Source organism: Aphelocoma coerulescens, chromosome 10 (genome assembly GCF_041296385.1).
Source record: "Aphelocoma coerulescens isolate FSJ_1873_10779 chromosome 10, UR_Acoe_1.0, whole genome shotgun sequence".
Taxonomy (NCBI): domain Eukaryota; kingdom Metazoa; phylum Chordata; class Aves; order Passeriformes; family Corvidae; genus Aphelocoma; species Aphelocoma coerulescens.
Window position 1 is genome coordinate 10511265 of NC_091024.1, and position 27892 is coordinate 10539156.

Sequence of the window (27892 nt, forward strand, 5' to 3'; positions counted from 1 at the left end):
GCCGTGTTCTCCCTTGTGCTGTGAGAGGAGAGCTCCATGAGTTCATCTGATGGTAAGGACAGCTTCATGTTGCTAATAAACATAGGGCTTGAAAATGCCAGGGGAGGATCTACCTTTAGGTGTGTTCTATGGTTTGTTCTGTGTATTTGCTCCTGTCTAGCAACATCTGCATTAAAATGTTTAATAGCTTTAGTGAGGAAGTTGTTGAAGCCACACATGGGGAGGAATGTTTAAAATCTCAACTCATAAAATACATGGGCACAGGGTATTAATTAAAAAGCGTGTTCAGATTTGATTCCTGTTTTTCTGAGTACAATATTTCCCACTGGTTTTAAGTTTTAAGAACTTAGTGTAGCCCAGAAGAAGAGAGGGGTTGGCTGTGAGTTTCCAAGCCTCATTTGTATCCTATTCCTCCCCTGGTCCTGGTGCAGGTCAGGTTTCTCCTGCTGTTTAGGCACATCCTCTTCCTGATGTGAACTGGTGTGCACTGGTTGGTGTCTGCAGTGTGGAAGTGGGCAGGACTGGTGTGGAGAAGATGAGGTCAGAGCCCTTGTAGGAGTTCCCTTCTGGTGGGAGTCGGTGTTTATAACTGACCCTCTTTTATCCTTTTCTAGTAGCATTTTTGTTGTCATTGCTCCTGCCCCAAAGTACTTCTTGTTTTCTAAACTGTGGTTTTGGGAATTAACACTTGTGGGAGCCTCTCTTAGAGCACAGTATTTATGCAGTGAAATACAGCAAAGTACAGTACCATCATCTCCTCATATATTTCTTAATTGTGGCTTCAGACACACACGCTACCTGTCCCAATCCCTTGAAGTACAATTTGAACCTGAGTGGAGGCATTCTGGGTGACAGATGCTGAGACACTCCTTTCCTCAGCACCCTGGGATTTTGAGAAGAGCTGGTTTACAGCCCAAGCTGCAGGGAAGGTCTGTCCCCCTTGCATGCAGGAGCTGCTCGAGGAGTAGCAAAAAGCTGAGGGAAGGTGGTTTTGCTTACAGATGTTTTCAGGTGTCACCTTTGCCAGTGCTGACGTGGATTGTTCCATAGGCTGAGCCCTGTTAAGCTGAGCAGATGGCCTGGCTCCATGTGGGATCCCAACACGTTGCCTGTGTCGCATGTTAGTGGCAGGACATGTGCAGGAGCAGAAAGCTCATTAGGGGTTCTGCTTGTGCAGAGCTATTAAAGGCTCCTGGCGTAAGCAGGCAAAGTGACAACCCTGTTGTCATTCTGGTACAACCAGCTGAGTTGCACCGAGTGATTGTACATGTTGACTGCGTGTGTCACTTTCTCTGGCCTGCAAGCTCTTTGTGAGTCCTTTGCCAACACAGGAAACTACCCTGAACCCCATCTCCCATTATAGACTCATTTTTGCATTAAACAGGCAGTTTTGTCATTCTTGTGTATATTCTTCTGCATATTTTCTTTTAGTGGTATGTTTATCCTTGTTGCCATAGAAGCTGTTTGTTTTTAAAGGAAAAAAGTAATTGGGAAAAGCACTTAGGGATGTCACATACATATTTACTGTGTGACCTGAGGATGAGTGCTGAGGACTTTGGGATGAGCAGGCACATACTGCCAGTACCAGAACTCGGTGGAAGACTGGCTACTGGCTCCTAACAGTTTATAATTTATAAAAGAAATTATTCTACACACTGTCATCACTGGGAAGCTGAAAGCTCGAGGCTTCATGCAGCAAGTAATGGCTTTTTACTAAACTGAAACATTTATAGAGACCTGATGGTAACACTACTGCAGTAATATTTTCCCTGACACCATTCCCAGTTCACCAGCAATTTTTCTCTCCCCTGCAATTCCTGATCTAAAACCATCACCACACTTAAAATGAATGTATGGTTCCTGAAAGCTAATCTTAAAAATGGCTTGTTTGACATCCCCCTAATTCTCAAGCTTGCCTGATGCACCAGCCTCCTTGCCTGGCTCCCAGTTGGCTGCTGCCGGAAGGGATGCCCTCACCCCAGCTCCCTTGGGATGCTCCATGTGATGGCTTAGCAACACGAGGCTGTGTGCATGAGCTCTATCACCACAGGTTGCACAGACAGGGGAGACTGGCAAGGTGTCCTCCTTGGCTGTGCTTTCTCCCTCTATAACTGTAAAAAGTGCTCAATCTGTCCCCAGCTTGGGGAAGGGACCGTGCGATGGCACCAGAGGGAGGGAGAGAGACAGGAAGGATGGGAAGCAGCAGGGTGGGCATGGAGGAGAAAAATGCTCAGGGTCTCTGCCAAACAAAGCCATAAACTTGGTCAGGTCCTGCTGGCTCAAGTTGAGAATAGCAAAAGTTAGTTCAGACAAAGCTTCCTGCTGTCAGTAATTAAGATTTCGCCAATCTGTTTTTACCCAGCTGGCGCTTGAAATAACTCATCTTTCTCTCCTTCCACCCAACTTAAGAGATGCTAGTCCTCCCTTTTACAGTTTTTGTTTCCCTTCCAGCAGCAAGAAATCAGGCAGCACCAATGAACTACCTGGATGAAGTTCCCTTCCGGATGGCCATGAGCCTCGATGGGGACTCAGAGGGAGAAATCACTTTAATCACTGCCCCGGACATTGAGGTCCCCGACTGCACTGACATCCTCATGAGCACCATGGTGAGTCCACACCCGGGTCACTGCTGGGGGATGCTCAAAGGGATGTCAGCAGTGTTCTCTTATGAAAGAAGGGAAGGGAAACCTCCTAACTGATCTCCTCTTCACTGTCTGATTTGCAGCAGTATTGGGAGGAGGTGAGGATGATTTGTGGTGTGTGGTGGTGACAGTGGGGTTGGTTTGGGGTTGCTTTTTAAAAATCCTTTCCAATCAGGAGGGTTAGGTCTTTCTGGGATAGGAGGACAAACTTCAGGCTCTGCTCCAGGGATGTTTTCTACTCTGGAGTTACCACTGTCTCTTTTATTAATAATATTTATTACATATTTACCAATAAATCTACCAGCTATAACCAGGCAACACTACCTGTGCCGGCAGCATATACATATTTTTATATATATATAAATATATAAATATATATAAATATATCTAAATATAAAAATAGATATAAAAATACCCCGTGTTTCTCCCTACTTGGAGATGATTTGGTGTTCCCCTCTGAGGCCAAGTCATTGTGCTGCTGGTTCAGGCTGATCCTTCTGGAGGGATGTGGGGGTGTTTTCCTCCGGGAGGCTGATTTGGGTCCACAACTGACCCAAGTGGCAGGAGCAGTAAAAACAGCATTCCTGGGCTCTGAATGTACTTGCCTGCCTGTCAGGAGGAGACCTTGTTTGGAGAGCTCTGGGACGGGCAAGACTTGTTTGTTCCAGGAAAACCCTCAGATTTCAGTCACAAACACACTTATATTTTAAGCTGAACTATGTGGAAATGACAACTCTGTTTGGGGACCAGCTGAGCCCCTGGCGCCACTAGAGAATCCCATGGCTGGTTCTGCTTCTGCCCGAGGTGGCATCTTCCCTAGTCCATGTGCCTGAAGTGTCTCTGCCAAGCACTGCTGCTGAGGGTCACAAATGAGCTCTGCCACCATCCTGGGGGCAGCCTATGGCTGAATGCGGTGCCTCTCTCACCTGAATGCAGGTGTCTAAAACTGGGATGCCCACTTCTCCTGTCTGCACCCTCCTACCTTCCACAGCAGTCAAAGTGACACAAACACCTCCAAGCATAAAACACTTTTCCAAAGAATTGTAGGTGCAACTCACAATAGTAATGACTTAATAGATAGACTGTTTTCAAGTATAAATTTGGGGATTCCCTATAGAGATGAGGCTGGCACTGCCCAATCCTACAGCCAACCCTAATGTTCAGGGAAATAGAAGCTGATATGGGAAGGCTGCAGCCCTTTAGATGCCTCGTGGAGTGCATGGTTTGCTCCATGCCACGTGGTCTGGTTTCACATGTCCTCACCAGCTTGCTCTCGCTCTTTCACAGCACGACTTCTCGCTGGAAAGGAAAGTGCTGTACTGGGTGGAGGTGGCCTCTCAGCAGCAAACCTCCCGGCATCGGGTCACTTCCGAAGTCGTCCCCACAGCTCCCCCGTGCTGGCTGCTGCTGGTGGACCCCGCTGACACCTACGGGGGGCGAGGTCGGGACGGGGCAGTGCGGCGCTCCGTCAGCCTGAGCGCAGCCGACAGCTCCTACGGGCACGCCAAGGGCAGGGCGGCCCTGTCCGACACCGAGAGTGACACCTGGCACTCAGAGGAGGGTGAGTACTCAGATGATGAGTACTCCTCAACCTCTTGGGAAGAGAATGACAAGGATGAGAGGCTCCTCTCCAGGAGGAGAAGCTCTGGGAGAAGTGTGTCTTCACGTCCCGGTTTTTACCAGACCCGACCAAAGACATCGCCTGGCTGGCTGGAGCCCTCACCAGAGAACAATATCCACAGCCCAGCCAGCCCAGACCCCAGCAAGCAGAGAAGATCCATGGTGATATTTAACAACATGAAGAATGAGCTGGAAGCCGCCAGGAGGAAGCTGGCTGCTTTGGTGCATCCTTTGAACAGAGCTGCCGCAGGGAGCAGGGGCATCCCGGTGCCACGGCTGCTCCCCCAGTGTCCCGGCACCAACCGCAGCGTCAAGTACGGGCCAGGTCCACACATGTCCCAGTTGCCAACTCCCCCAGCCACAGCGGCGCCGATCCCTCCCATCAAGCAGCACAAGCCTACCGTACCGGTGAGCAGCTTCCTTTGGTGGCCCTCTGTTCATTGCTGTGAGAGGAGGGAGGTGGAGGGCATTGAATTGGTCTCATTTGGTGGGGGCTGGCCAGCAAAAAGGAACCAAAATGGGGCTTCAGAAACACTGGACCCATGAGGAATTGCTGAAGTTTTCACAAGAAGTGAAGAAAGGGTTTGATTTTTTTCACTGAGGTTGAAAGAAGCTTTCTGGGTGCACATTTACTTGCTCTGACCAAAACACCTGTGTTTTTCCCAAGCAGGGTCTAATCTGATTTTCAATTGAATCACTAAAAAAAGAGTGAAATATGGGGGTTTTTTTCTCTTTTTGCTATGTTATTCCATTCTAACAGATATAAGTGGGGTTTATAGGGAAATGTTCCCTTACAGTCATTATGTCTTTTCTGGGAAACTTTGGACTTCATAGTCCTACTAGAAATACAGATCATTTAGTGATAGAGAGAGTGATGTGAAAGGATGGAGTAAATAATACTCTGTCACCTTAAATCTGAATTGCACCCTGCTTTTAAGAAATTGCATCTAATCCAGCTGATTGAGAGATTTAGGAGATGAATTACTGAAAACCTGCAATAAAGCCATCAGACACATAAATGACCAGGTTATTTATATGCATTTGCATTTGACATGGAGTGTTTAAGGAAAGATTAAACAGCTGTGTATTTGTACAACACCCAGCCTGAGCACTCTTCTCTGACCTGTATCTATAGCTGAGCCTGGATTTAATTAAGTCCAGTCTCATTTGATGCCCATTTGATGTTCCTTGTATGGGAATTTTCCTCTTCTGGAGAGAGCAAGGTAACCACCCTCATTCAGAAGCATTGCCTCAACCTGGGTTGTTTCACTTCATTCCATGACCTGGAGCAATAAGACCATCTGCTTTTTTCCTTGCAGTCCCTCAGCCCCTACACTTCCCTCCCTCCTGCCTCCACGCCTGGACGACCTCTGAGCTCCCACAGATCCCAGACGGATTCCTCAGCTGACCTGCTCTCTGCACTGAGCCAAGAGGAGCGAGATCTCATTGAGCCCGTCATAGCCCTGGGCTACCCCACCCACAAAGCCATCCTCACCCTCCAGAAGACTGGAAGGCAAAGCTTAAGTCAGGTTGGTGGAGCTGGCATAGCACTGTGAGAAAATTTGGTAAAGGAAAACTTGATTTTCATGGAGAAAGGGATGGCTGTCTACTTTGGGGTGGATTTTAGATGGCCTTGGCTTTCCACTTTGGTGTCAGACCACAGCTGACAGGGTTTTCCATGAGATTACACTTTTGCTGTAATAAAATAGCAATGAGTCGCCCTCAGCTTTTCAGCGCATAATCATGGCTGGTTTTGTTATCTGTTCAATCTGTTGTGTGAAGCATCATGTCCTTTTGAGGTACAAATTTTGCACCCATACATGGAAACTTTTTGCACATCATTTTTCCCAGCTGTTGGATTCGTGTGATTATTGCCATGGCTCATCCTGTCAGAGCGGGACTGTGGGAATACCTTGGAGATTTGGTTGGGCTCTCTCCAAAACACAACTTCTCTGTGTTGGAGCAAGCAGGGAATCCATACAAGCACTGCAGTGGGTTCCCAGAGCTCTTTTCCTGAGGAACCCTCTATAATAACCTGGAATTTATTAAAACTATTTAACATGCACCCTCTTCCTACCCCTGGTATGTGAGTACATCCCTGCCTGCTGTGCTGCATCCTCATTCCTAATGTCTCTGCTTGTCCAGACAAATGTCACAATGGTCCAGGTGGGCTCAGAGCATCCATGACAAGAGGGAGGCGGCTAGCTCTGATTCCCTTGGCAAACTTGGGGCTGGACCTGCCCATCCCAACAGAGGATTTTAGGGCTAAATTATCCAAGTAGCTCTTGCAGAGAGAGAAGGGTCTTAATCACAGCTGAGCAAGAGGGATATCCATGGGGTTGTCAAACCAGGGAGCAGGAGCAGATCATGGCAGGGCATGAGCAGGCACGGTGCCGAGCAGCCACTGCCAGCTGCCAGTCTCCTTCCCATTCCCCTGGGAGTTGCCTCTGCTTCGTGGGCCAGCTCTCACCCGCCTGGTCCTTGCACAGAGCTGCTCTGTGGCTGAGTCATCCTGCAGCTTCCGGCTCCCTCCTTACTCACCCCCACTGGACCAGCTCCCCAGAGCTTGCTGGAGTTTCAGGTGAGCTGAGGTGGGAAGGGAAGCTTTATGTCTTCAATCCATAGAGGTTTCATCTAGGCACAGAGAGATGGGCAGAGCCCAGCCCATGTTGTTTCATAGAGCCATGCGACGGTGTCTTGTAGCACCTGCTGGGTTCAAAACGAAGAAAGAGTGCATCTTACTAAGGCTGGAAATGGGTACAGCCTGCTCCCTTCTGTATAAACACAGGGACTCCCATTCCCTTGGAGAAGAGATTACTGCACCAAAAGACAAGGTCTGCTTTCTATCTCATGCCTTCTTCACCGGCAGTTCCCATCTTTCCCATTTATGCCCAGTGCAGCCAAGGTAAAGCCTGACCCTTCATGCATCTCTTACGAGTACCAAACTACCAAATTAGTCTAAATCTTCCTGGAAAATGTGTTCCAGCTGAAGTTAAAAAGAAGACGCATGGGTGCTCTTTGTTACTTGGTGGTGATGGATGTTTTGATGTGTGACAACTACTTCAATTGTGAGGATTGACTGAAGTATCAGATGGTAGCCAAAAATTGCTCAACTTCCTTGCAGTGTCAAGTGAAACTGGCAGAGCCCACCCTGGTAGAGAAGGCAAGGCCTTTTGTAGCCTTTTTTAGAAGCAATGCTTTCCTAATTTTGGTGGAAGAACTTCTCTGAAAGGCTCAAGCAGGACTAGTTGCCCCAGCATGCCAGAGGTTCATAATGTAGGATGTCATGGCCTAAAAGGCACCATTGCATTTTGATCAATGATCATTGATCAATTCAAAATGCATCGTTGATCCATGGAGTCCTCAATGTACATATGAACTGAGACATGACAAAGGCTGCAGCTGGTCAGTTTTAAAAAAAATCTTTTTGTTTAGTCTTGAGGAGATATATATATTTTTAGTGATAAAAAACATTGAGTTGACAAAGGCACCAATTTCATGCTGGGCTTCACCAAGCTGCCAGGATTGTCTGTGTTATGCTGTGGGTGAGTGGCTGTTCTGTCACAACAGAGGAAGAAAATACAGCAAAGATCGGGGGTTGTCATTAGCCTGGTAACAAGAGAAATAATATCAGGTGAGGAATGCCAATGATCAGTGACTCCTTTCTGAGTTACTGTGCTCCTTAAGGCTGGTATTTCTGAAAATCCCTGCTCAACTGTTCAGCCAAAATAGATCAACTCAATGTTTGAGAGACTTTTTTGTCTTTTTCATATGTTTTATGGCCTTTCACTGAGTCCTTCTCCTTGTCTATGGCAGTGCTGGGAAGGGTGGAGGTCTGTGCGCTGGTGCATCTGGGGAGAGATGAATCAGCTTCTCCTTGGATCAAGAAGCTTTGGAGAGACCTGTGGGATGCTTTTATTCCCCCTGCTATTGTATAGTTCATTTATTATTGCCTGTCCCATATGTTTTTGGACAGTAAGTGATTCTCATGGTATTTAAAAGATGCTGCTGGGAATTGTGCTGTCAGCACTCCAAGAACAACAAGGAAAGCCAAAAATAACTGTTTACTTTCTGTAATGACAGCATACAGGTCTCCCCTGGGGTGGGTTTTGCACTCAGACCCTGGAACAAACCCATGGGTGACTGAACCCTGGTGCATCAAAGGGATGTGGGGTCAGCTGAGTGAAGTCATCCCACCGGGACAGGCTCTGCCTCACCCTGCAGCCTGGAGGCCATTGCTCTGTATCTCACATGTTCACATGTCTGGTTTGCTCCTTGTCCTCCCTCCACCTTGTTCCCATTCCCTCCCTGGGAGGGTAAGGGGGACCAAGATGATGTCTCCCACTGGGAATCCTGCAGATAGACAGACCACCCTGGCTGAACATTAGATGGGAACCAGCAGGATGGTGCTGGCTCATGTCTCCCCCATGGTGTGTCCCTGGGAGGTGGCAAAAGGGCTCCTGACTGGCATTGCTCCCCATGCCTGCAAGGCTGGATTAACCTGACTGTCTTCCTCTGCAGTTCCTGAGCTACCTGGGTGCCTGTGACCGGCTGCTGAAGCAGGGCTATGAGGAAGGGCAGGTGGAGGAAGCCATGGAAATGTTCCAGTACTCGGAGAAAAAGGTCAGAAAGGAATGGTACAGCCCAGCACTTTGTGCTGTGTCCTCCAGGCTCTCTTTTCCAGTGGGCTGCATGCTTCCCTCTGCCTCCACAGCCCCTCCTGCAGCCCCGTGGAGGGTCAGACCTCGGGAGCAGTGTCACCATAAGGACCCCTGGGGGAGGACACCTGCTCCTTCACTCTTCTCTGCCCTTCCTCTCACCCTGTTGTGCAGCACGATGCTCACCCAGCTCCTGGACAGGGAATACCCTGTCGTGAGCCCACCAGCACTCATGCTCTCTCCTACCCTGCCAGCTCTCCCTTCTACCCACATGGAGGAGAATCATGGAGAACTGGGCATTTGTCTCCATCATCAGTCTCCTCTTGGGGGTAATGAAGAGTCTGGGGAGATAGAACGGCATGAAATCAGGGCTGGCACTGTTTGCTGGGATGCTGATGCCTGTAGGATTGCCGTGGAGCTCCCTAGGGCAGTGGCAGTGGGAGGGCGCCCGGGTATTGGTGTCGGGGAAGGGTTTATTTACTGGGGACACAGCTCTGGTGTTGTGGCACTGGGGCCCAGCCTGAGCAGGGTGGGGAGCAGGACAAATGAATTCCAGCTGTGCTCACTGCCATTCCCTGCTCTCTTTATAATACTGACAAACACTGCATGGAATTGATATAAACATTATAAGGAATAAGTGAAGCTAGAGGCTGACTTTATTAAGTATTTCTTATTTAAGAAGTTCCAGTGCTACCAGGGATATGTGTGCCCTTGATCTGCTCTCATGGTGATACAACCCAGCCAGATCTTCTGGCTGCAGCCTTGTCCCACAGTACTGCTTCTGCTGCAACCCCATGATACATCCATCCATTATAACATCACTCCTCTCTTCTCATTCTTCCTTCCAGGCAGCTGAATTCCTGCATCTGTTGGCTCAGTTTAATGATATGGGCTTCCAGCAAAATGAAATCAAAGAAGTTCTTTTGCTTTGTGGGAATCAGAGGGAGAGGGCGCTGGAAGAACTTGTGATGAAAACCCACTGAGCAGCATCCTGGAGCAGTCACAGCTTCCCCTCTCTGCACCAGACCAGAAGGACTCAGGTGATTCTGCTGCTCCATCCCCACCCCTGGAAGTACCAGACACAGACCTTCACAGCTCTGCCTTGGTGTCTCGTTTTATGGACATCCATCATAAGAGTGTTTGTCATTCAGGCACCGACTGCACAGCAGGAATGTTTATCTCCTCACCCACGCATCCCCACCCTTGATCATCTCAGCTGTTCAGATTAGATGAAAGAAGATCCAAACCGCCTTCGGCTTAGATTTTTGCAAAACCCAAACCAAACCATAGTGTTCTTCCTCCACCTGGGATGATGGGTGTCATGTTTTCAACTACAATCAAATGGGGATTCTTAAGAGATTATATAAATCAACAGAAGAAATTGTTTTCCTAAAATTTGAAGGCTCCTGCAGGAACATGTGTTGGTCCTGGCTTGGAAAGAGTCTCAGCTGACTTAGTCATGGTTGAATATTGTAATTGAAATCCACTTTGATCACATTAGCTTCTCATTTTAAACCAGAAAGGTGATAAAAATACACAGTTCCATTTGGGTAAGGAAAGAAAACAGGCTGCCCTTGCTCTGAAATACGTGAGGTTTATCCAGTGTAATGAAAAATGGTGGAGGCAAAGGTTTATCCTCAGGCAACTTCATGAAATGAGAATAGAGAGATGGGGAATTGCTCACTGCCCTCATGCTCTGCCCAAATCAGGAAAATTCAGAGGATGCTTCCCTAAACTGTGAAGACAGTGGCTCCAAATGAAGTTAAGCATGAATGTCATCGTCAGGAACATCTGGATGCCCAAGGGAATTTCTGTATGTAACTGAATGACAAAGAATGGGAGATTCGGATCACTGTACAGGATGTGTGTCTTGGCTTGGCAGCAGAACAATGGACAGTGTTTTCACATAAAGTATGTTATTTTCCTCTGAATTAGATACAGATGTAATTTCTTTGAGTAAAGATGCTTGGGGGGGTTCTTCTGCAACATGTTTGTGTCTTTTTCTGTCAGGATGCCAACTGGCACAACTCAGCAGAGAAAATCCTTAGTTGTATTAGTACCATTTTTCCACTGTATCCTTCCAAACAATCTTGCAGCTCAATGTACTGCCATCAAGGTAAAACACCACGTCCCTTCTCCCTGGATCTCCAGGTGGGTGCCAGACAACAACAGGAAGGTACAGCTCTCCATGGCTGCCTTCATTCTTGCCTGGATGCAACAAGGAAACTTGGCATCCAGGTTTTGGGGGAGTTGACCCATCCATCCCCAAGGATGCTTTATTCCTGCTCTTTTTTAATGGCATTGAAATGGAAAATGCAGCACCTTGTATGTCCTAGGCAGATATTCCTGGGGAGCTCACAGGCTGTTCTTGGGCCTCACAGCCCTGTTTTTCCTCCTGCTTTCCCTTGGTTATACAAGCTTTTATTTTTGATACAGACCTTATAAGGCAAGTCCATCTACAGACAGCTTTTCCTTACATTCCCCCTTGCCAAGATGATGTCACCTTAAAAACGAGACTTGCAAAAGGTTAAACTGTGATTAGGCAGATCGCGTCGCCTCGAACTGTGATCTTTGGCGGAGCGAACACCGTGAGGATGGAAAGGGGAAGATAAGGGGGCTGTGCTGGTGCCAGTGGTGCTGGATTCTGGTGGAGCAAAGCACATTGGCAGCGCCAACTCACTGTGCAAAGGCTGAGCAGCTTCTCGCCCTCCTTAGTGGCTTGCTCGGTTCTGGATCATTGTTTCTTGCAGAGGTAAGAAATGTATCTCTTTTCCTCCCTTTGCATCTAAAATTATTTTGTGTTACTTTCTGGATCACAGCCTGGATTGATGGAGGCAACAAATGGCTCTTGGGAGCATCCGTGCCATAGTCAGCTGCCTGCCAAGACTCACGCTTTCCCTCAAGTGCTACACTTAAAATCTTAAAACCTTTTGCATTTTGTTGACAAATATCTTTGTAAACCCCTGAACTGTCAAAAAGCAGTATGTGGAGGTGGGGAGGAGGTTGTATCACTTGGTGTCAAAGATGGAGGGAAGGGGTAAGCCTGCCAAGTTTTGTGGTCTAGGGTTGGCCACACAAGCCCAATGTAAATATTTTAGTAACAGAATTATTTTAGCTTTATTTTAATGGATGTTTAAGCTGTTTGTTCAGCTTAAAATTGTTTTAAAGCAATGTGCTTCCATGTGCTGCTCTCAGGAGAAGACAGTGTGAAATGTTAATTGGCTTTGTCTGGGAAGGGGACAATGATTTGATTTGATGAGTTCCTGTAACAGTCCATCCAGGGACTGCAATGCTGCTCAGCTCACAGTGCCCACAGTGCAGAGCTGGGACAGGTCCACTGGTGTCCCCTGCCTCCCCCTTGCCACCACCAGACCTGCAGCTCCACCGGCAGCGGTCCCCTCATGGGTGACAGCAGGGTGGTGGCCTGGCCCAGTGGCAGAGAGCAAATGGGGACAAGGCGCATCCAGTGGTTTTCCATCTGGCTGTGGGTGCAAGCTGGGGTTTTCTGGTTTGTTTTGATTTGCAGTTGCGTTGAGTGGATTTATTCTCAAATGCGGGAACTGTTTTGAAAATACTGAGACTTGGCGAGGATCAGCAGTGGAGGTATTTGAAGCATCCTGGCTGGTATTCCCTTCCGCTCCCTCCCAGCCTGGACAGCACAGGCAGCCCAAAGCCTGCCCCATGGATGGGAAGCGAGCTGAGCCGGGGTCTGGGTTTGCTGCTGCATTGGCCCCTATGGTCACAGAGGGGAGCTCTGTGCTCCCCAGCCATCCCCAGAGCTGGTCTTGAGGGCTGTCAACCCTCAACACTGGGTGGTGGGATCTAACGGGAACAGCTCCTCTGGCTGTGGAGCTCTGAAAGCCTGGTATCACCATGTAATGGTGCTGCTACCTCTCCCTCCTTTCCTTTTGGCACCCTCTGTACTACCAAGCTTTGCCATGTCCTCAAAAGACCCTGACTTGTCTCAAGTGAGTCTCTGGTGAGAGCCACCCCACTGGGTCTGTGCTGGGACTTGGAGGGGTGATTGTTTCCAGGTCCCAGAAAACCCTTGGCACATTAAGCACCTGATGCCCAGGAGCTGCTTTCCTTCACTCCCCATCTCCCCTCCTCCTCCCAGGACCCCGCTGCAGGCACGGAGAATTCCCAGGGGAGTGCGGGGCTGCGTGGGAACTGCACTCCCACATATGGCTCTGAAACTGAGCTGCAGCTGAAAAAGCATTCAGGGGCAGGAGCAAGTCCTGACGTAGATCCCTGTTAGGAGGTATTTTCCTTCAGAAGCATGGGGGAAAAGAAACCCCAAACCTAAGAGTAATGAAAAACACAGTAATTAGAAGCTTTTCTATAGTTTTCCTTTTAATTCTGGCATGTAATGAATGATTTCCCATCGAGACAGAGAGGAGGTGGAATGCTGCACACCCTCAGAGTGCAGTCAGAATAAATAAATCCCATGTTTGCACCTCTGTGGTATCTGTCCTCTGCAGAAGCCACAATGTCCTGCACACAGCTGGCTTGTGAGCTCATGGCTGACAGGACTTTGTGCCCCTGTAGGGGAGGAAGAGGCAGACAGCAGCTGCCCTTTCCGCCTGGCAGGGTCCGATGTCACCTCCAAGGTCCAACATGATGCATCCCTGGTCCCTAGCACAGCTCCACGGAGGAGGAGAGGAGCCCAGGGGAGCAGTGAGTGCAGAGCTGAGGCCTTTGCAAGGAGAGCATCCTGACATGGGATGGGGGATCAGCTACATTGCGATGTCATGGTCACGTCTTGGCAGCCGCAGGAGGAAGGTCTGCAGGGAGCCGCTGCGTGGGAAACCTGCCCGCTCCTTCTTCTGCTTCCAGGTCTCCTCTTCCACAGAGTAGAGGAGCGTCAGCATCTTGTTGACGGTGTAGATGGTGTCACCCCTGACGACAGCGGTGAAGAGGGCTCCCTTGCTGTTCATGAACTGCCCAGGCAGGGCGCTCCACTGCCGCGATCTCAGGTTGAAGCAGTCGATGACACAACGCAAGAAGTCGTCATAGGGGCCGTTGCGCATGATGTAGAGGTTGTCACGATGGGCCACCATGCAGTGCCCGTAGCTCTGGTGCCGCTTGAGCTCGGTGACGGGAAGCCACGCGTCTTGCTGGGTCTCATACTCATAGATGACAGTGGTGTCCAGTGGCTGCCACAAGCAAACAAAGATCTGCCCCAAGGCTTGGGCACAGGGTGCTGCTGTGCTCGGCTGTGGCAGGTCGGAGACGAATGTCCAGGTGCTGGAGGCCAGGTCGTACCTCTCCACGGACTTGAGTGAGATCTTCTCATATTCGCCGCCGATGGCATAGAGGTAGCCCTCATGGCCCACCAGCCTGACGTCGTAGCGCAGCTGGTGAGGGCTGGGGAACTCGCTCCAGGTGTTGGTGTCAGCATCGTAGCAGAAGCTGCTCTCTACCACCTGCTTGTTGGCTCCGTAGACACCACCCACAATGTAGATCTTATTATCCATGGTTGCCATGCCGGCTAGGAATGTGCTGGCACTCAGTGGAAGGCAGGAGAGGGTCCTCCATGTGTTGGTCTCCTCATCCAGGTAGCAGATGGTCCTGGAGAGGTCCTCCAAGAACTCGAAGGTGGGTGTGTGGGCTCCCACTGCCACAAAGGTGCTGGGTAGGAGGGCTTCCACGTAGGCCAGCAGGTCATCAGAGAGGCAGTCCAGGTACTCCTCCAGCTCAGTGTAGCTGTCCCTGATGTAGAGCGCAGCGCAGTGGAAGAGATCCAGGAGGCCAAATATGGCAGCGGCTTGGTACAGCAGGATGCAGTTGTCAGAGTTGATGGAGTGGATCAAGTACTTGGCCAAGGGCTTCACCTGCAGGAAGGCAGCACATTCCACTGCCTGGAAGGTCTCCTCGCTGCCAAGGATGGGCCTCTCACCTGCCAGCACCCGCAGCATAGCGAGGAACCCAGCTGCACTCAGCTCCCCCAGCCCGATCTCCTCCTGTGTGCTCTCCCTCATGCCCGAGCGGAAGAGGGCACGGAAGTACTCACTGCTCTCCACCAGCAAGGTCTTCTCCACCGAGAATGACTGCTCCTCCACCCGGATACGCACCCGCTCCGGGGGCCCTGCCTGGGAACCTCCCTCCTCTGGGGTCATTCTCGCCTGGGACCTGAGCAGCTCTCAGGGGTGGGGGAGCACCCGATGCCCCTTCGTGCCCAGTACAGCCCCCTCCGGCCTTCTCCACTCTTTGATGCCTTTGCTGCACTGCCCAGCGGCCTTGTAATATAAATACCTTGGGCTAAAGATAGCTGAGCTTGTGACCGGGGCCCTTCAAAGGTATCCGCCAGGCTCAGCTGCCCACCCAAACTCAGGCAGGGTTCCAATGTCACCAGCCAGCACTGGGCACGGCAGAGGTGCCTGGATAGTCCCATGGAGTATGCCCAGCCACTCAGGAGAAATAAGGTTTTATTCTCTCCACTTCCAGGCATGGTCCTAGTAATGCCCTAAAGGAACAGTCCCCAACCTGGGGAGGGCAGCACACTTGCATGGCTGGGAAGAGCATATGGCCACACTATTTTTTTTCCCTTAAAACATGGAGTTTACAGCCCAGGGAGGTAAATGACATCAGCAAATCTCATTGCCACCCACCTCAGCCATGGGAAAGGGACTTGGCTCTTCCTCAGGCGTTGCCATGGGCAGGGAGAGACCTTCCTTTGCGACCCACCCCACAGCAGCAGCATCTGCAACATCCATGGCAGCTGCAAGGAGCCATAAGCGAGCCTATGTGTCACCTGGGATCTCATGGTGAGAAAAAGGAAGTGCAGCAACCTGTTCTCACCAAAAAACCTCCCCTCTGGCCTCAGGGCTTGCCCAGCTCCCTATAATACCTGGTGGTGGGGAGAGATAAACCCCTGTTTACTGACACAGAGGTTGACAGTGAGGAAAAGTGTTACTTGTGGCACAACACTTGTTTATGTGTGTTAATCACAGGTTTTTCTGGCTAGAAATCCCATTTCACCTCTGCCGTGGGGTGCCAAGGAAGGCTGACAACAGGGCTCACCTGGGGGCCTCCTTCCTGGATCTCCCCATCACTACCCGTGATTAGTTTTCAGCTGGTGTTTTGGTTTTGATGAATCATTTAACCTGAGCAGCCCATCCCATTGAAGGTCTATTTTTTGCTCCCTCCTTAACCTCCTCATCCCAGCAGCTGGAAACTTTCAGGGCAGCGCATGATGGCGAAGCTGTTGCCTCAGGGTCATGGCCCCAGCAGGTTTCCCCAAAAGTCTGAGTTTAAGGGAGAAGGGGAGAGTTTTGCACTTGGACCACTGTAATTGATCCTCATGGATACCCAGCTTAAAATACTATGTTTAGTTCCAATTGCTTTTAAGCACCCTAGACCTGTGTCCAAAGGGAGTCTGGGGTCAGAGGTCCTCAGAGGGGTTCTGCTTTCCACAGGGGAGTTATTCCTGTGATCCCCATCCTCCCCGTCCCTGAGGCTTGCAGGGACTTCCACACTCCCAGACTATTTTGGGAGGGTTTAAAAATATCCTGCCTGTATTAACGGACAATATTCCCAAGGGTGCAGCAGCCCCGCATGGCCACGGAGCAGCCTTCGCTCTCCAGCCTCGGCTATGACCCCCCCCCGCAGTCCCTCGGGGCCGGTCCAGGGGCCGTATCCTTTGGTCCTGGCCGTTAAGCCCTATCCCAAATGGCTGTGATCGCCATGACAACGCTGACTTCAGCCTCTGCCACCTACTCAGGCTCAGAGCCACTGGCTGCCTGCTGATGGATTGGTGCGGGCACTGGTGAGTACTCCCCGGGCTCCCTTTTCCTCTTGGGACTGAGTCTTTTGGGTGGGAAAAGAGTATTTTTCTCCCTCGAAAGACTCTGCCGGCAGCAGAAGGTGCCTGTGCTTAATTGCATCCGAAGGAGCCGGGCAGGTGGTGGGCAGGGTGGCTGGATAGGCAGCTCCGGGTGCTGCTCCTGCCTGCCGGAGGTGTGATGAATGCGCCAGCCTCAGCCAGGGCAGAGGGACCAGGCTTGGGCTTGCTGGGGACACGGCGAGGAGCTGAGGGCTCAAGAAGGTGTCGGGACATGGCGAAGTGGCCACCGAGCCGAGGCACGGCAGGCTTCGGGCTCGGGGGTCCCTGCCCGAAGCCGGGGGAGCTCGTGGTGCTGGCGTGTGCCCTGCCGGGGGCACCGTCCTCGGGGTGGCCGGGGCAGCGTGTCCTGCCCCGCGGCGTGGCAGCTTTCCTTACAAGGAGTTTGGCTGGAGCCCGAGCAGCGGGAGCCGCGCTCGCCTCCGCCTGCCTCATTCATCCCAGCCCCGGCCGTGGAGGGGCCGCTGCTTCCCTGGCCCCGCGCTCCCGGAGAACCCCACGTCCCCTCCGGCCGTAGGTTTTAAGGTGGGAGGCTGCGTTTCTCTTCTCTTTCTGGCGTGTGATGGGTGGGCAGGAGGCTGGGGGGTCCCTGTCTTTGGATAGGGTGCTGGCCGCCGCTGTGGGATGAGGATGCCAGCCAGCCTGGCTCCAGGATGCGGATGGAAGAGAGGGGATCTCCCACCCTGGTGCTGCTGAGCCCTTCTCATCCCCAGGCTGGGGCACCCTCGAGTCAGGCAGTGAGAAGGTCCCTATCCGGCATGGCAGCGGGTGCTCTATGTCCCCCCGCTCTCTCCCGCAGGACCGAGGATGTCCTCGATGTTCGGCAAACCCCGAGCGAGCGGCGAGCGGCCACCCCAGAGTCCCCTCCCTGAGTGCAACGTGGCCATCCTGGGGTGCAGAGGGGCCGGCAAGTCAGGTGAGATGTGCACCCACAGCCACGAGCAGGGCAGGGCGTCGGGGAGCTGCCGGGGTGCCGTGAGGGGACACCTGCCTCACCTGCCTCTTTCACCCCCTGCAGCTCTGACCGTGAAATTTCTAACCAAGAGGTTCATCAGCGAATATGATCCCAACTTGGGTAAGACACGTTCTCATCCCATGGAGCATCCTTCCTATCTCCTGCGTTTCCCATGAATTGGCATGTAAGGGGAACAAAAAAACCCCCACCCAAAATTATATAAAAAACAACAAGAAGGGCTGGATTTGACCCAAAACTGTCTGTGAAAACAGAGGTGAAAGCAGCGCCCTCTCTGGGGGCATGTCTCACAGGGAATGTTGGCTCCTTGCATCGCCCCCTAAAAAACCCAAAAGCTGAATTCTTGGGGCTCTTTGAGGAGCATCTCATGTCTGTTGGGCTGAGGGAATGAAGATGGGTGCACAGCAGGCAACCCTCGGGCTGAGTTTTGCAGCGAGCAGTTCTGGGCATTTTTTTTCCACTCACTTGAGTAATTAAGAACTATTTTCCTAGGCCTGACTCCAGGCTGTGGGGAAGAACCATAAATGATTTATCAGGGACATTAGGAAGATATGGACCTTGTCCATGAACCAACTCCAGCTCCTAATAATTCAGTGACTCTTAGAAAGAAGGATAAATACTTTCTTCCTTGGATATTTTTGGGAATGTGGTTTCATCTTCCCACGTCAAAACCTTTCCGAAACACATCCGTTAAAAGCCGGCCCAAAGAAAGCATCTTTCTCCTGAGGGAATGGCTGAATGGCTCTCCCTGCCTGGCTTCCTTCCAAAAGAAAGGACTGCTCCTCTTGCTTCATTTATTGGGAAACAGTCCCATGTCAAGCCCCCAGCTCACTTTATCTCACCAGGCTGTGGTGAGATAAGGGCCAAGTCCTAGGTGCAGGGATTGTTGTGCCAAGCTCCTTCTTCTCCCTCCTTCTCCCACGCGAGCCCATGCTTGCAGCACGTGGGGAGAAATAAGCGTTCCTAGCCAGGCTTGCCCAGCAACATCACCACCAGTCCCTCAAAATAATGGGAGGAGTAAGGTAGGAGGCATTGGTGGAGGATGCTCCTCATCAGGCTGAAATTTTTCCATGGTATGCCAAGCATCCCGGGTTTTGCTTGGCTTTGAAGAAGACAGGATGTGCCAGCCCATCCTCACAACCACCCTTCTCCTTGCAGAGGACACCTACTCCTTGGAGGAGCTGGTGGACCAGCAGCCTGTGCTGTTGAAGGTGATGGACACAGCTGACCAGGTGAGGCACTGGGGGGTGATGACCAGCTGGACCAAGGCTGGACCATGACTGGACTGTGGCTCAGCTGCTCCTCTCACCCCCAGGATGGCCCTGGGAACTGCGAGCGCTACCTGTGCTGGGCCAGTGCCTTCCTTGTTGTCTACAGCATCGACAACAGGAAGAGCTTTGAGGGCTGCCAGCGCTACCTCGAGGTCCTCGCCGTGCATGCACAGGGCTGCCAGTGCCGCTGCCCCGTGCTCCTGCTGGGAAACAAACTGGACATGGAGCAGTACAGGTATCGGGCACGTGGTAAGGCTGCCTGTTCCCCGTGGGAGAGAGCTCACGGATCCCCCATCCCTCCAGTTGGGATGCAAAACCCAAATCCAATTTCTTTATGAGTATTTCCATCCCCATTAGTATTTGCAACATCCTCCCACATCCCCGAAGTTTCTGCTCTCCTGCCCAAGCAGTGATGTGTTTATTTTGAGCCTGTTGGTATTTTCAGTAGGATGTTTTTTGGCTGAGTGGTGAGGCAACATCACCATCCCTGGCAGGGCTTGAGCCAGAGGAGCCCCTCTGGACTTGCCCTTCCTTTCCTTGGAGCCCTCTAGTCCCAGCCCCACTGCCAGGACTGGATGTGCCTGATATGTTTTTCTGGCCTTTTGTGCTGCTCTGTGGTCCCATGGGTCCCTGAGTCACGTGCATTGCTGAAACCCCTGTGCTCCCAGGATGGAGGTATCCCCCTCCCCACAGCAAGGACCTGCCCCATCTCCTCCTCCCTGCTTCCCAGTGCACTGCCCTCACACCCTCCCCCAGGTCCCTGGAACACATCCCTGAAAGGGAAGCTGTGTGATTCCCCAAGGACACAAAGAGACCGTTACTCTGGGATTTTGGGAAAGGCAAAAGTCTTTTGGATTCATGTACCTGCTTGTCCCAGGGCAGGGATGGGCAGGTGCTACCCTGGTGCTCTTTGGGAATCAGGCATGGGATGCAGGATCTGTTGCCTGCACCCTTTTTGGGTGGCTGCCATGCCCCAAGGGATCCTGCACCCATCCGCTCCCCTCTCACCAGGCAGGTGCCCTCAGCAGAGGGGATGTCCCTCGCCAGCCGGTTTGGGTGCCTCTTCCATGAGGTGTCGGCGTGCCAGGACTTCGCCCGGGTGCAGCACGTCTTCCACGAGGCCGTGCGGGAGGTGCGGCGCCAGGCCGAGTGGAACCTGCCCGTGCGGCCACTCTTCATCTCCGAGGAGCGGCCCTGCCCACCCGTGGCCACGCCGGTGGCCCTGCCCACCCACCACAGCTTGGCCACCTGCACCTTCAACACCCTCTCCACTGTCAACTACAAGGAGATCCCCTCAGTGGCCCAGGCCAAGCTGGTCACCATCAAGTCCTCGCGGGCTCAGAGCAAAAGGAAGGCTCCCACACTCACCCTGCTGAAAGGCTTCAAGATATTTTAGGACACATCCCTGTGGGCTGCAGAGAGGGTTGAGAGAGAATCTCATCCATCCCCCAAGCTCCGCAGGGGGTGAAATTTTCCATGATGGACTCACAGGCACTGCAGCAGCCACTGGCAGATGGTGGCCCCAGACTCCGTGTCGGAGCAAAGCCAGAAGTGGCAACCTGGCAAGCAGGCAGGGTGCCAAGGGTCTGACATGGGCTGTGGCGTTGTTCTGCCTGCCCCTGTCCAGTGCTGCTGTGGTGTTTGCACCCTGTCCTGCCACTGGCACCGGGGCCAGCTCAGTTTTCCATGAGGATGCAGAAGCTCCCAAAGGAGCCAGAGCTGTGGATACCATTGGGAGGGTAAGGGCCATCCCCACAGCCCCCAGCCAGCTTGGGCACCTGGCACACAGCTACAGGAGCCCAGGAATGGGGAATTAATCATTAATCCAGCATGGAGGCACCCATCTTATTCATCCCACAGGTCCCCGACTGAGCAATAAGTAGGAGGAATTTTTATTTTTTTTTAAATCCAGATAAAAAAGATGCAGATACTGTTTCAGCTGCTTAAAGGCCTCAGGTAGACTGAAACTGATACCCACACATCAAGCTAAGTCACACCAAAATTGCTGCTTTTTTAATGAACTTTTTACACTATAGCATCCCTTTCCAGAGGCTATGCAAGGAGGCGCTTTGCTGACGAGGACATGGTCTGAAAAGCCTTTGTTTAAAAGACTGGTATATTTCCAATAATATCCTAAATTATTTAATGGCTTCTACACGTGCCCAGCAAAGGACACAAAGGGAATCCTGGAGCAGACCAGGCTCTACCTGTGCCCAAGCCAGGGCCAAGGGCTGGGTGTTTGGTTTCAGGTGCTCTATCACGTTAAATGTTCTGCTTCTCCCTGGAGTTGCAGTTACTTTGCAGAGTAAAATATCCATGTGTATATTTGTATATATAGCCATATATATATATATACACATATATATACATATATATATATGACCTTACTCATAGAGAGATTTGATACGGCATTTTGATCAACCACTTTGGAAAGTATTTTAATAAAGATGATTCTGAAAAGAATAAAAATGCCTCAGCTTCAGTGTTGCTGTTTTCCTGATGGGAAGTGAGGGTGGTTACCCTGCCTGACTGCACGCCAAGCTTCCCACCTCCTTCCCTGGCTCAGCTCCCTCTTGTTTGCAGCACCTGAGGGAGGAGACGAAGTTGACACTGGAGGGAAGGCTGGAAGCAGCCGAGAGCAATGGGGGAACACCAGCCAGGCAGGAGCTGAGCCCAGGGCCCCTCCTGCAGGTGCAACTCTGCTGCTTTCTTGTTTTACTCTCCTCTTTTCCCAGGCTAAACTGCATTTTTAAACTTCCATCCCTGTGAACTGAGACCTTCCAATACCTTTCTTAAGGCCTAAATGGGCTGACTTCAGCTGCCACTATATGGCCTCCTCAGACATCTCCGTGTACAGGGACGTGACAGTCCCGTCCTTCCACTGGACCATCACATCCCCTGGTCTCCGGTCCTGGGGCCCTGGCTCCTGCTTTTGCGGCTCGTCCGGGCTGTATTCCTGCACAGGCATCAGGGCTTGCTTGGCATCCAGGTCAGCCTGCTGTGTGGTTTGTGCTGCTTCTCCATTCATGAGGATCTTCCTTTTCCTGCAGGGAAGGCACAAGGACACACGGAGTGAAGCAGCAAACCCAGCCCACATCTGAGGGCACCTACCCTGGTGATGGTCACAGCCGTCAGTTTGCACCATATTCCTGGAACACGCCAGCTGCTTATGGGCAAACGCTGACAGGTAAGAGCTCTGAAGTGTTTGAGCACAGCTGTGGGATTCACACTTGGAGAGCACCCAGCTCCTGATGTCAGGAGCAGCATGCAGCCAGCCATCACTAGAGGGAGTGCGAGGCAGGCTCGTAGCATTAGCTCTTTTCTTGTCTGAAGACAGCAGCTCTGACACAGAGCTAAGTTTTCGTGCAGTAGCAAACAGTGAGTTGCTCCTCAGCTGTGGGCTTGTGCAGCAACAGGGGAACAGTGTGGGGATGTGGATGGAGAAAGGCTGGGAGTCCTGCTCCAGAGCCCCTGTACTTAGGGGAAAGCACATCACAGCATAGTTATCATCACTTCCCTCCCAGCAGCCTTGCTGGGCTGGGCAGAACTGTGCAGACCTTTACTGGATCTGGGACTCAGAGAAGGAAAGGGGCTTGTTCCAAGTGACACAAAGAGAGCAGGCATCAGGCAAGGTTTTATAACAAAAAATGGTTCAAAGGGAGTTTGTCTTTGCTTTTCTCCTCATCACTCAGGGTTTGTCCTGCCCTGCCAAACCCCTGTGTCTGTTTGCCTGTGAGGATTTCAGGGCACCACCACATACCAAAAGATTCTCAAATTTTCCTGACTCACCTGTTTCGCACAATGTTAATGGTCAGAAGAACAAGACCCAAAATCATGGTCGCAAGGGAAAGCGCAAGGACAGAGTAATTCCATGTTGAGGCTGAGGGAAAGCAGAGAGGCATTGTTAGTAGGCACAGCACAGTGTGACCCACAGAGCCTGGCCAAGTGTTTCCTGAGGGCATCCAGGATGCTCTGTCCTTGATTTTTGTGGCTTTGAAGTTGATCCTCATGGCACTGACCTGCTGCTATGTCAATCTGCTCCCTCACCCTGCCAAAATCAGAAGAGACCTTTGCTCTCTTGGCAGGCTCTGCCTGGAAAGAGGCTGAACCCCAGAGACACTATCTCAGCAAAGCCTCCTGCCTGTCTTCACCTATGGCCTGCTTCTTCCAGAGGTGAGACTGAGGGTTTGTGTGTCTGCGGTAAATCACCTCCTCAGGTAATGCCCTCAGGCATCTCTGTTAAGCAGGAAAGTTAACAGCCAAGGACTGTGTCTCAGACCTCAGGAACACCAATGGGACTTACGGTCTTCTCTGCGGAAGAACCAGAGCAGCTCCTCCAGCTGTTCCAGTTCCAAGCCCAGTGGAAGGGTAGCATTGCCTGGTGTGTGCTCATACACGTGTGTGCTGGCCAGGGTCGTCGGGAGATACTTGTGCTCTGCCTCAGCTGTGGAGGAAAGAGAAAGATGCAATGGTCACTCACTGCAGCCCTTCAGACTGGAAGTGACCTTCCCCTTCACTCGCAGGCTTGCCCAGCACGTCTCTCCAAGCAGGCAGAATGCAGCCCTGAGTGCACAGCCTGATCTCATGCACTGAAAAGTGGAGAGTGTTTTTGGCTGCAGAACCCATTATGGTGGGGCACCAGGGCTGCGAAGACCCCAGGATGCTGATAGGGCCTTTCCACATTCCCCAGCTCCCTCCACTGAGAGGCAGCTCTGTGTGCCACAATTCACCAGAGAGCTGCGTTGCCAAGACCAGTCCTGGAAATCTGACTCTGGACTGCAGTCCTCCAGCAATAAATTCCTATTTATCAGGCTGGCTTGTAAACACAGCTAGACTCTAGCATTTTTTATCAGAAAAGCTTAAATGTCTGCAAAGAAACCAACATGTAAGTGTGGCCAACCCCAAGCAGAGGATACACAGAGTTCAGATGGGAATGACACCAAGTTCTGGAACTGGGGTGCAACTTTTCCCATGGCTCAGCCAGACTGCTGCTGGTGTATACTGAGGAAAATAGCCCCACAGAAAGAAAGAAACTGTATTTCCAGAAAGTTAAGGTCTTTGCACATGTGACCTACTTCACCCACAACACTGTCCTTTAAGCCAAGACTCTACCTTGCAGCAGGAAAAATGGGATTATCCACAAGAACTTCATATTTGTGTATGCAGGTGGGATGGGATCACGCCTTCACAGTGTTTCTTCAGTGTGGAGATGCCTGAGAAAGACAGAGAAACTAAGAAGTTGAGAGAGACCCTGATTGCCCTCCTACTCCAGCTCTGTTCAGAGGGAGGATCTCATGTACTTTGGTATGTTTCCTCCTGTGAATGTGAGTCTGAGCTGCCACGACAGGGTGCAGAAATCCCTGGAGCCACCAAGGTGACCGCAGAGGGAGTCTGGCACAGCATCTGCTGCCTGAGGTTGGACCCCTTGCCGAGGTGAACCTGTACAGATGTGAGCTCAGCTGCTGCAATCCAGCCCCTCCCCAACTAACTAAGCTTCCCTGCTCGCTCCCCTGCCTTAATCCTTAGAGAATACATACTTTGCATGTGATTACCTGTTGCCAACCCATGGATGGCAGAATAAGGGTGTGGAGATGAGGAAATGGAAGGCTGAGCTCCAAGAGGAGGCAAGGCTGGCTTGCCATTGAGCATACGGTATCTCCCATCCTTCAGGGAAACATTAAGTCCTCCTTGACCTTTAGTCCCTCATTTGTCAGTGGCATTAATCCAACTTTTATGGCTGCTTATCCAAATTAGTTCTTCAGCCTCTTTTGAAGGGACCTACCCTGAGCAGGGGTTCCTGGCTGTCCATTGTGAGTTGGTGAGATGTTGAGGTGGCTCTACCCAGCCCACTGCTCTCTGGCCATCACCCACTGGCAGGTCAACGACACCACGACACACACGTGTCCCTCAGACATTCTGGCCCCACAGGCCATTAATTATTATATGGAGATTTTTATGACAGTCTGATACTCTCAACTTTTACCTGCCTTTGCTGTGTGGCCTGGTGCTGTCTGAAACTTGTTCACAAGCATGTTCCACTGTGCCAGGCGTGTCAGCAATGCTGTTGCTGACTCCTCAGGGAAGCATTTGTCCCGTCGGTTATAGACCTAATGATTGCTACTATTTTCCCCCCCTTCTCAATGTCTTCACAATTCAAAGTTCACATTTTATAGCTAACCAGGCGTGCAGGCTTGCTCCCTGCTGCCAGAAAACCACCTGCTAGCAAATCTTTGAGGAGGGGACTCTCAAATATGTGGTCCACTTTGTATTACAGAAAATATGGGTAAAGCTGCTCCCCGCAGTTAGGTGTGCCAATTACCTTTCCGTCCAGGTAACCTTTAGCTTATTCACATGGATCACCCCTTACAAAGGAGGAAATAAAATCTTGATGCCAATGAAAATAAGTTACAAGTCAGCTACACCCTAATAAGAAGTGGCACTTGAATTGTTAAATCTTGCAGTGCAAGGCTTCTGAGTAATCATTCGCCCGAACAGGAATATTTGACAAGAATGTTGCTGATTTTCCCCTTAGGTGTTTCATAAGTTGTGGGCTACCTCCTGGTGTCTATGCACTGCAGGGATGCTGGAAAGCTGCTGGAAGTACTTCACTACTTCATAAAGTAGTGACCAACTGCCAAATCTTTCCAGACATTGGAGGCCAGAACTTTGCAGGTACAACACAGCAGCAGAATGGACATTTATTGAGCATTAACAGGACATTTAGGTAAAATACTTTCAGGGAAACTACTGTTATTTTACAGATCTCTTACATCTAAATCACACTAACCAAATTAGTTTCATCAAAGCTACAAAACAAAGTGCTTTCAGGTCAGTGTGTCTGCTCCAGTGGAGTCTGAGCAGGATCCAGAATTCTGCCTAAACCACCAATTTCCTCAGTAAGGAACAGTGACTCCCACAGTTGGACTGGAAATGCTCTGAGGAGTTTGGATCTTCCAGCCCAGAAGAGATTGTTAAAGCCATCTCCTCCAGCCTCCCCCAGGCAGCTGCCCTGCCCTGCTGCCCACATCCCAGCCTGGGTGAGTACTGCTTCATGAGACCAGCTGGGAGAGTGTGGGGGATGTTCTTCCCCATTGCTCCCCTGCCTGCACATCTCAGCAGTGACTCTGCCTGCTGATGGACAGGGATAAGCCCTTTGATCCAGGCCTCTGCAACTCCAAGTGTGCACTTCGGTCTCCTATCCCTTTGAAGACACCCAAGACCCTTCTGAGGTTGCTTCCCATTTTGGGTACAACACGGGAAGCTCAAATGAGAGAGAGCTCATGCATTTTATACTCATATGGAAGGAGGCAGAAAGAACAAAGAGCCCACTATCTCTCAAGAAACATTTTACCTGTGTTATTTTGTATTTATATTGACACCTGAACATTTTTGTAATTTCTTTCTTTTTGCAAATGGGATTTTCATACCAAAAGCTTCAAAATCTGTATGGTGGTGTGTATTTTAGGAACAAAGAGTCACTCACTGATGCTATTTCAAATCCTCCTGAGGATCTGTGGACTTTGGTAGCATTCAATGAAATCTCAAGAAATTACAGAAAAATTAAATTACAGAAATTACAGAAATTACAGAAAAATGGCAAGTGACTGCTTTTTGCTCCATGCATTGATCCCAGCACTTAAATGGTAAAATCCTTTCTCATAATGGGAGCCCTTGGAGATCTGAGACCTATCACATGCAGAAGGCAGACCTGAGGGATTGGTGCTCTAAAGGTTGGCATAATCCAGCAAGGGGGCTGTGCCATGTGGGAACATGGGAACACACACATCCCCAGCTGCACGTGGACTCTTTCCAGCCAGGGCACAGCACGTGGTGCTCTGAAACCACCCCGTGCTTTCGATAGTGGGTTTTGTCAGGTCTGATATTCATGGTTGCTCACGGAGACACATGTTGCCCTCATTCTGCAAATGAGAAGTCTTTAGATACATATTATACTGGTGTAAGTAAAGATGGGGAAAAATCTTTTGGAAATACCATCAAGTACAGCTTCTGTTAAGATGACAATGTCCCTCTGGGCTCCATACTCAAAACTCACTACACTATATGGGACAATGCATTTAGACTATCCCAGTCTTTCTAAAGTAGTCTCCTCTTGCCATCCAGACTCTTTCTCTGGTGGTTATCTTATCTTAGCTGATAGCATGAAAATGGGTCAGTTATTCCAAATACAGTCTTAAAGAGGGATGTCCTGTCTTTGGGATTCATAGAGGATATATATACGTCACACCACAGCCATGCAAATGGATGCTGTGGTTTATAAAGGCACATTAAGGACTGAGTTCCATTAAGGAACACAAGAAAAATGTTTAGTATTTAAAATACTAAGGCAAGAAGGCAGTCTGTGCTATTTTTTAACCTCTGTAAAGTAAAAAGCTAAAGAGCAAATCTGAGTTATATTACATATTTTCCTTTCACTGCTTGTATATGCAGGAGTTATCCCGGCCTGCTTTTTACTTGCCATTCAGACAGTCTCTTCTTAAAAAGTCTGCCTTCATTTAAAATTTTCAAGGATTCAAGCCTTCTAACTGGAATAAATAAATAAGCCTTTCTTTACAGATAGCTATAAATTAACCCAGCAGCCTGTGCAGCAGGAATGCCCGTTAATCTCCGCTAACTCACCAGAAACATGCAGTTCCCAGCAGGGAGGAAGCTACATTTCTTCTTTAAGCCCTGTCATCCGAAGACATCTTCTCCGAGCACCGTGGTAATACAAGGTTCCCTGTGCTCCTGCTCTGGGTATGCTATGAGCTGTGATTCATTCTGCTCCTGAGTCATGTGTGAAGGCCAGTTCAACAGGTGAGGTACACTCCAGCCCCTGAAAAAACACACCTCTTTAGTGGGACCATTTACAGCATGAGGTGAATGAC

The 27892-nt window shown here is 50.6% G+C and overlaps 4 protein-coding genes across 7 annotated transcripts; 2 read left to right on the forward strand and 2 right to left on the reverse strand.

Annotated features, from left to right (window-relative positions):
- UBAP1L (ubiquitin associated protein 1 like) lies at window positions 1-9908 on the forward strand. The gene is made up of 6 exons (XM_069025534.1): window positions 1-52; window positions 2452-2606; window positions 3930-4670; window positions 5582-5791; window positions 8784-8885; window positions 9769-9908. The coding sequence occupies exons 1-6, from the start codon at window positions 37-39 to the stop codon at window positions 9901-9903; spliced, it is 1359 nt and encodes a 452-aa protein (XP_068881635.1). The 5' UTR covers window positions 1-36; the 3' UTR covers window positions 9904-9908.
- A 1700-nt stretch (window positions 9909-11608) lies between these two features.
- RASL12 (RAS like family 12) lies at window positions 11609-23298 on the forward strand. Of its 3 annotated transcripts, XM_069025537.1 has the most exons (7): window positions 15961-16688; window positions 17563-17679; window positions 17782-17838; window positions 18895-18968; window positions 19052-19242; window positions 22058-22194; window positions 23093-23298. In XM_069025537.1, the coding sequence occupies exons 2-7, from the start codon at window positions 17571-17573 to the stop codon at window positions 23182-23184; spliced, it is 660 nt and encodes a 219-aa protein (XP_068881638.1). In that variant the 5' UTR covers window positions 15961-16688; window positions 17563-17570; the 3' UTR covers window positions 23185-23298. The 3 variants fall into 3 exon arrangements, with proteins under 3 accessions (XP_068881637.1, XP_068881638.1, XP_068881636.1); XM_069025536.1 differs by lacking the exons at window positions 15961-16688; window positions 22058-22194; window positions 23093-23298 and adding exons at window positions 11609-11672; window positions 20019-20786; XM_069025535.1 differs by lacking the exons at window positions 22058-22194; window positions 23093-23298 and adding an exon at window positions 20019-20786.
- KBTBD13 (kelch repeat and BTB domain containing 13) lies at window positions 13272-15798 on the reverse strand. Of its 2 annotated transcripts, XM_069025735.1 has the most exons (2): window positions 15532-15798; window positions 13272-14754 (listed from the first exon to the last, which is right to left on the reverse strand). In XM_069025735.1, exons 1-2 carry the CDS (start codon window positions 15634-15636, stop codon window positions 13657-13659), a joined length of 1203 nt encoding a protein of 400 aa, XP_068881836.1. In that variant the 5' UTR covers window positions 15637-15798; the 3' UTR covers window positions 13272-13656. The 2 variants fall into 2 exon arrangements, with proteins under 2 accessions (XP_068881836.1, XP_068881835.1); XM_069025734.1 differs by lacking the exon at window positions 15532-15798 and having other exon boundaries at window positions 13272-15202.
- SLC51B (SLC51 subunit beta) lies at window positions 20877-27861 on the reverse strand. The gene is made up of 5 exons (XM_069025539.1): window positions 27645-27861; window positions 24120-24220; window positions 23311-23451; window positions 22797-22887; window positions 20877-22051 (listed from the first exon to the last, which is right to left on the reverse strand). Exons 2-5 carry the CDS (start codon window positions 24157-24159, stop codon window positions 21832-21834), a joined length of 492 nt encoding a protein of 163 aa, XP_068881640.1. The 5' UTR covers window positions 24160-24220; window positions 27645-27861; the 3' UTR covers window positions 20877-21831.
- Between the last annotated feature and the right edge of the window lie 31 nt (window positions 27862-27892).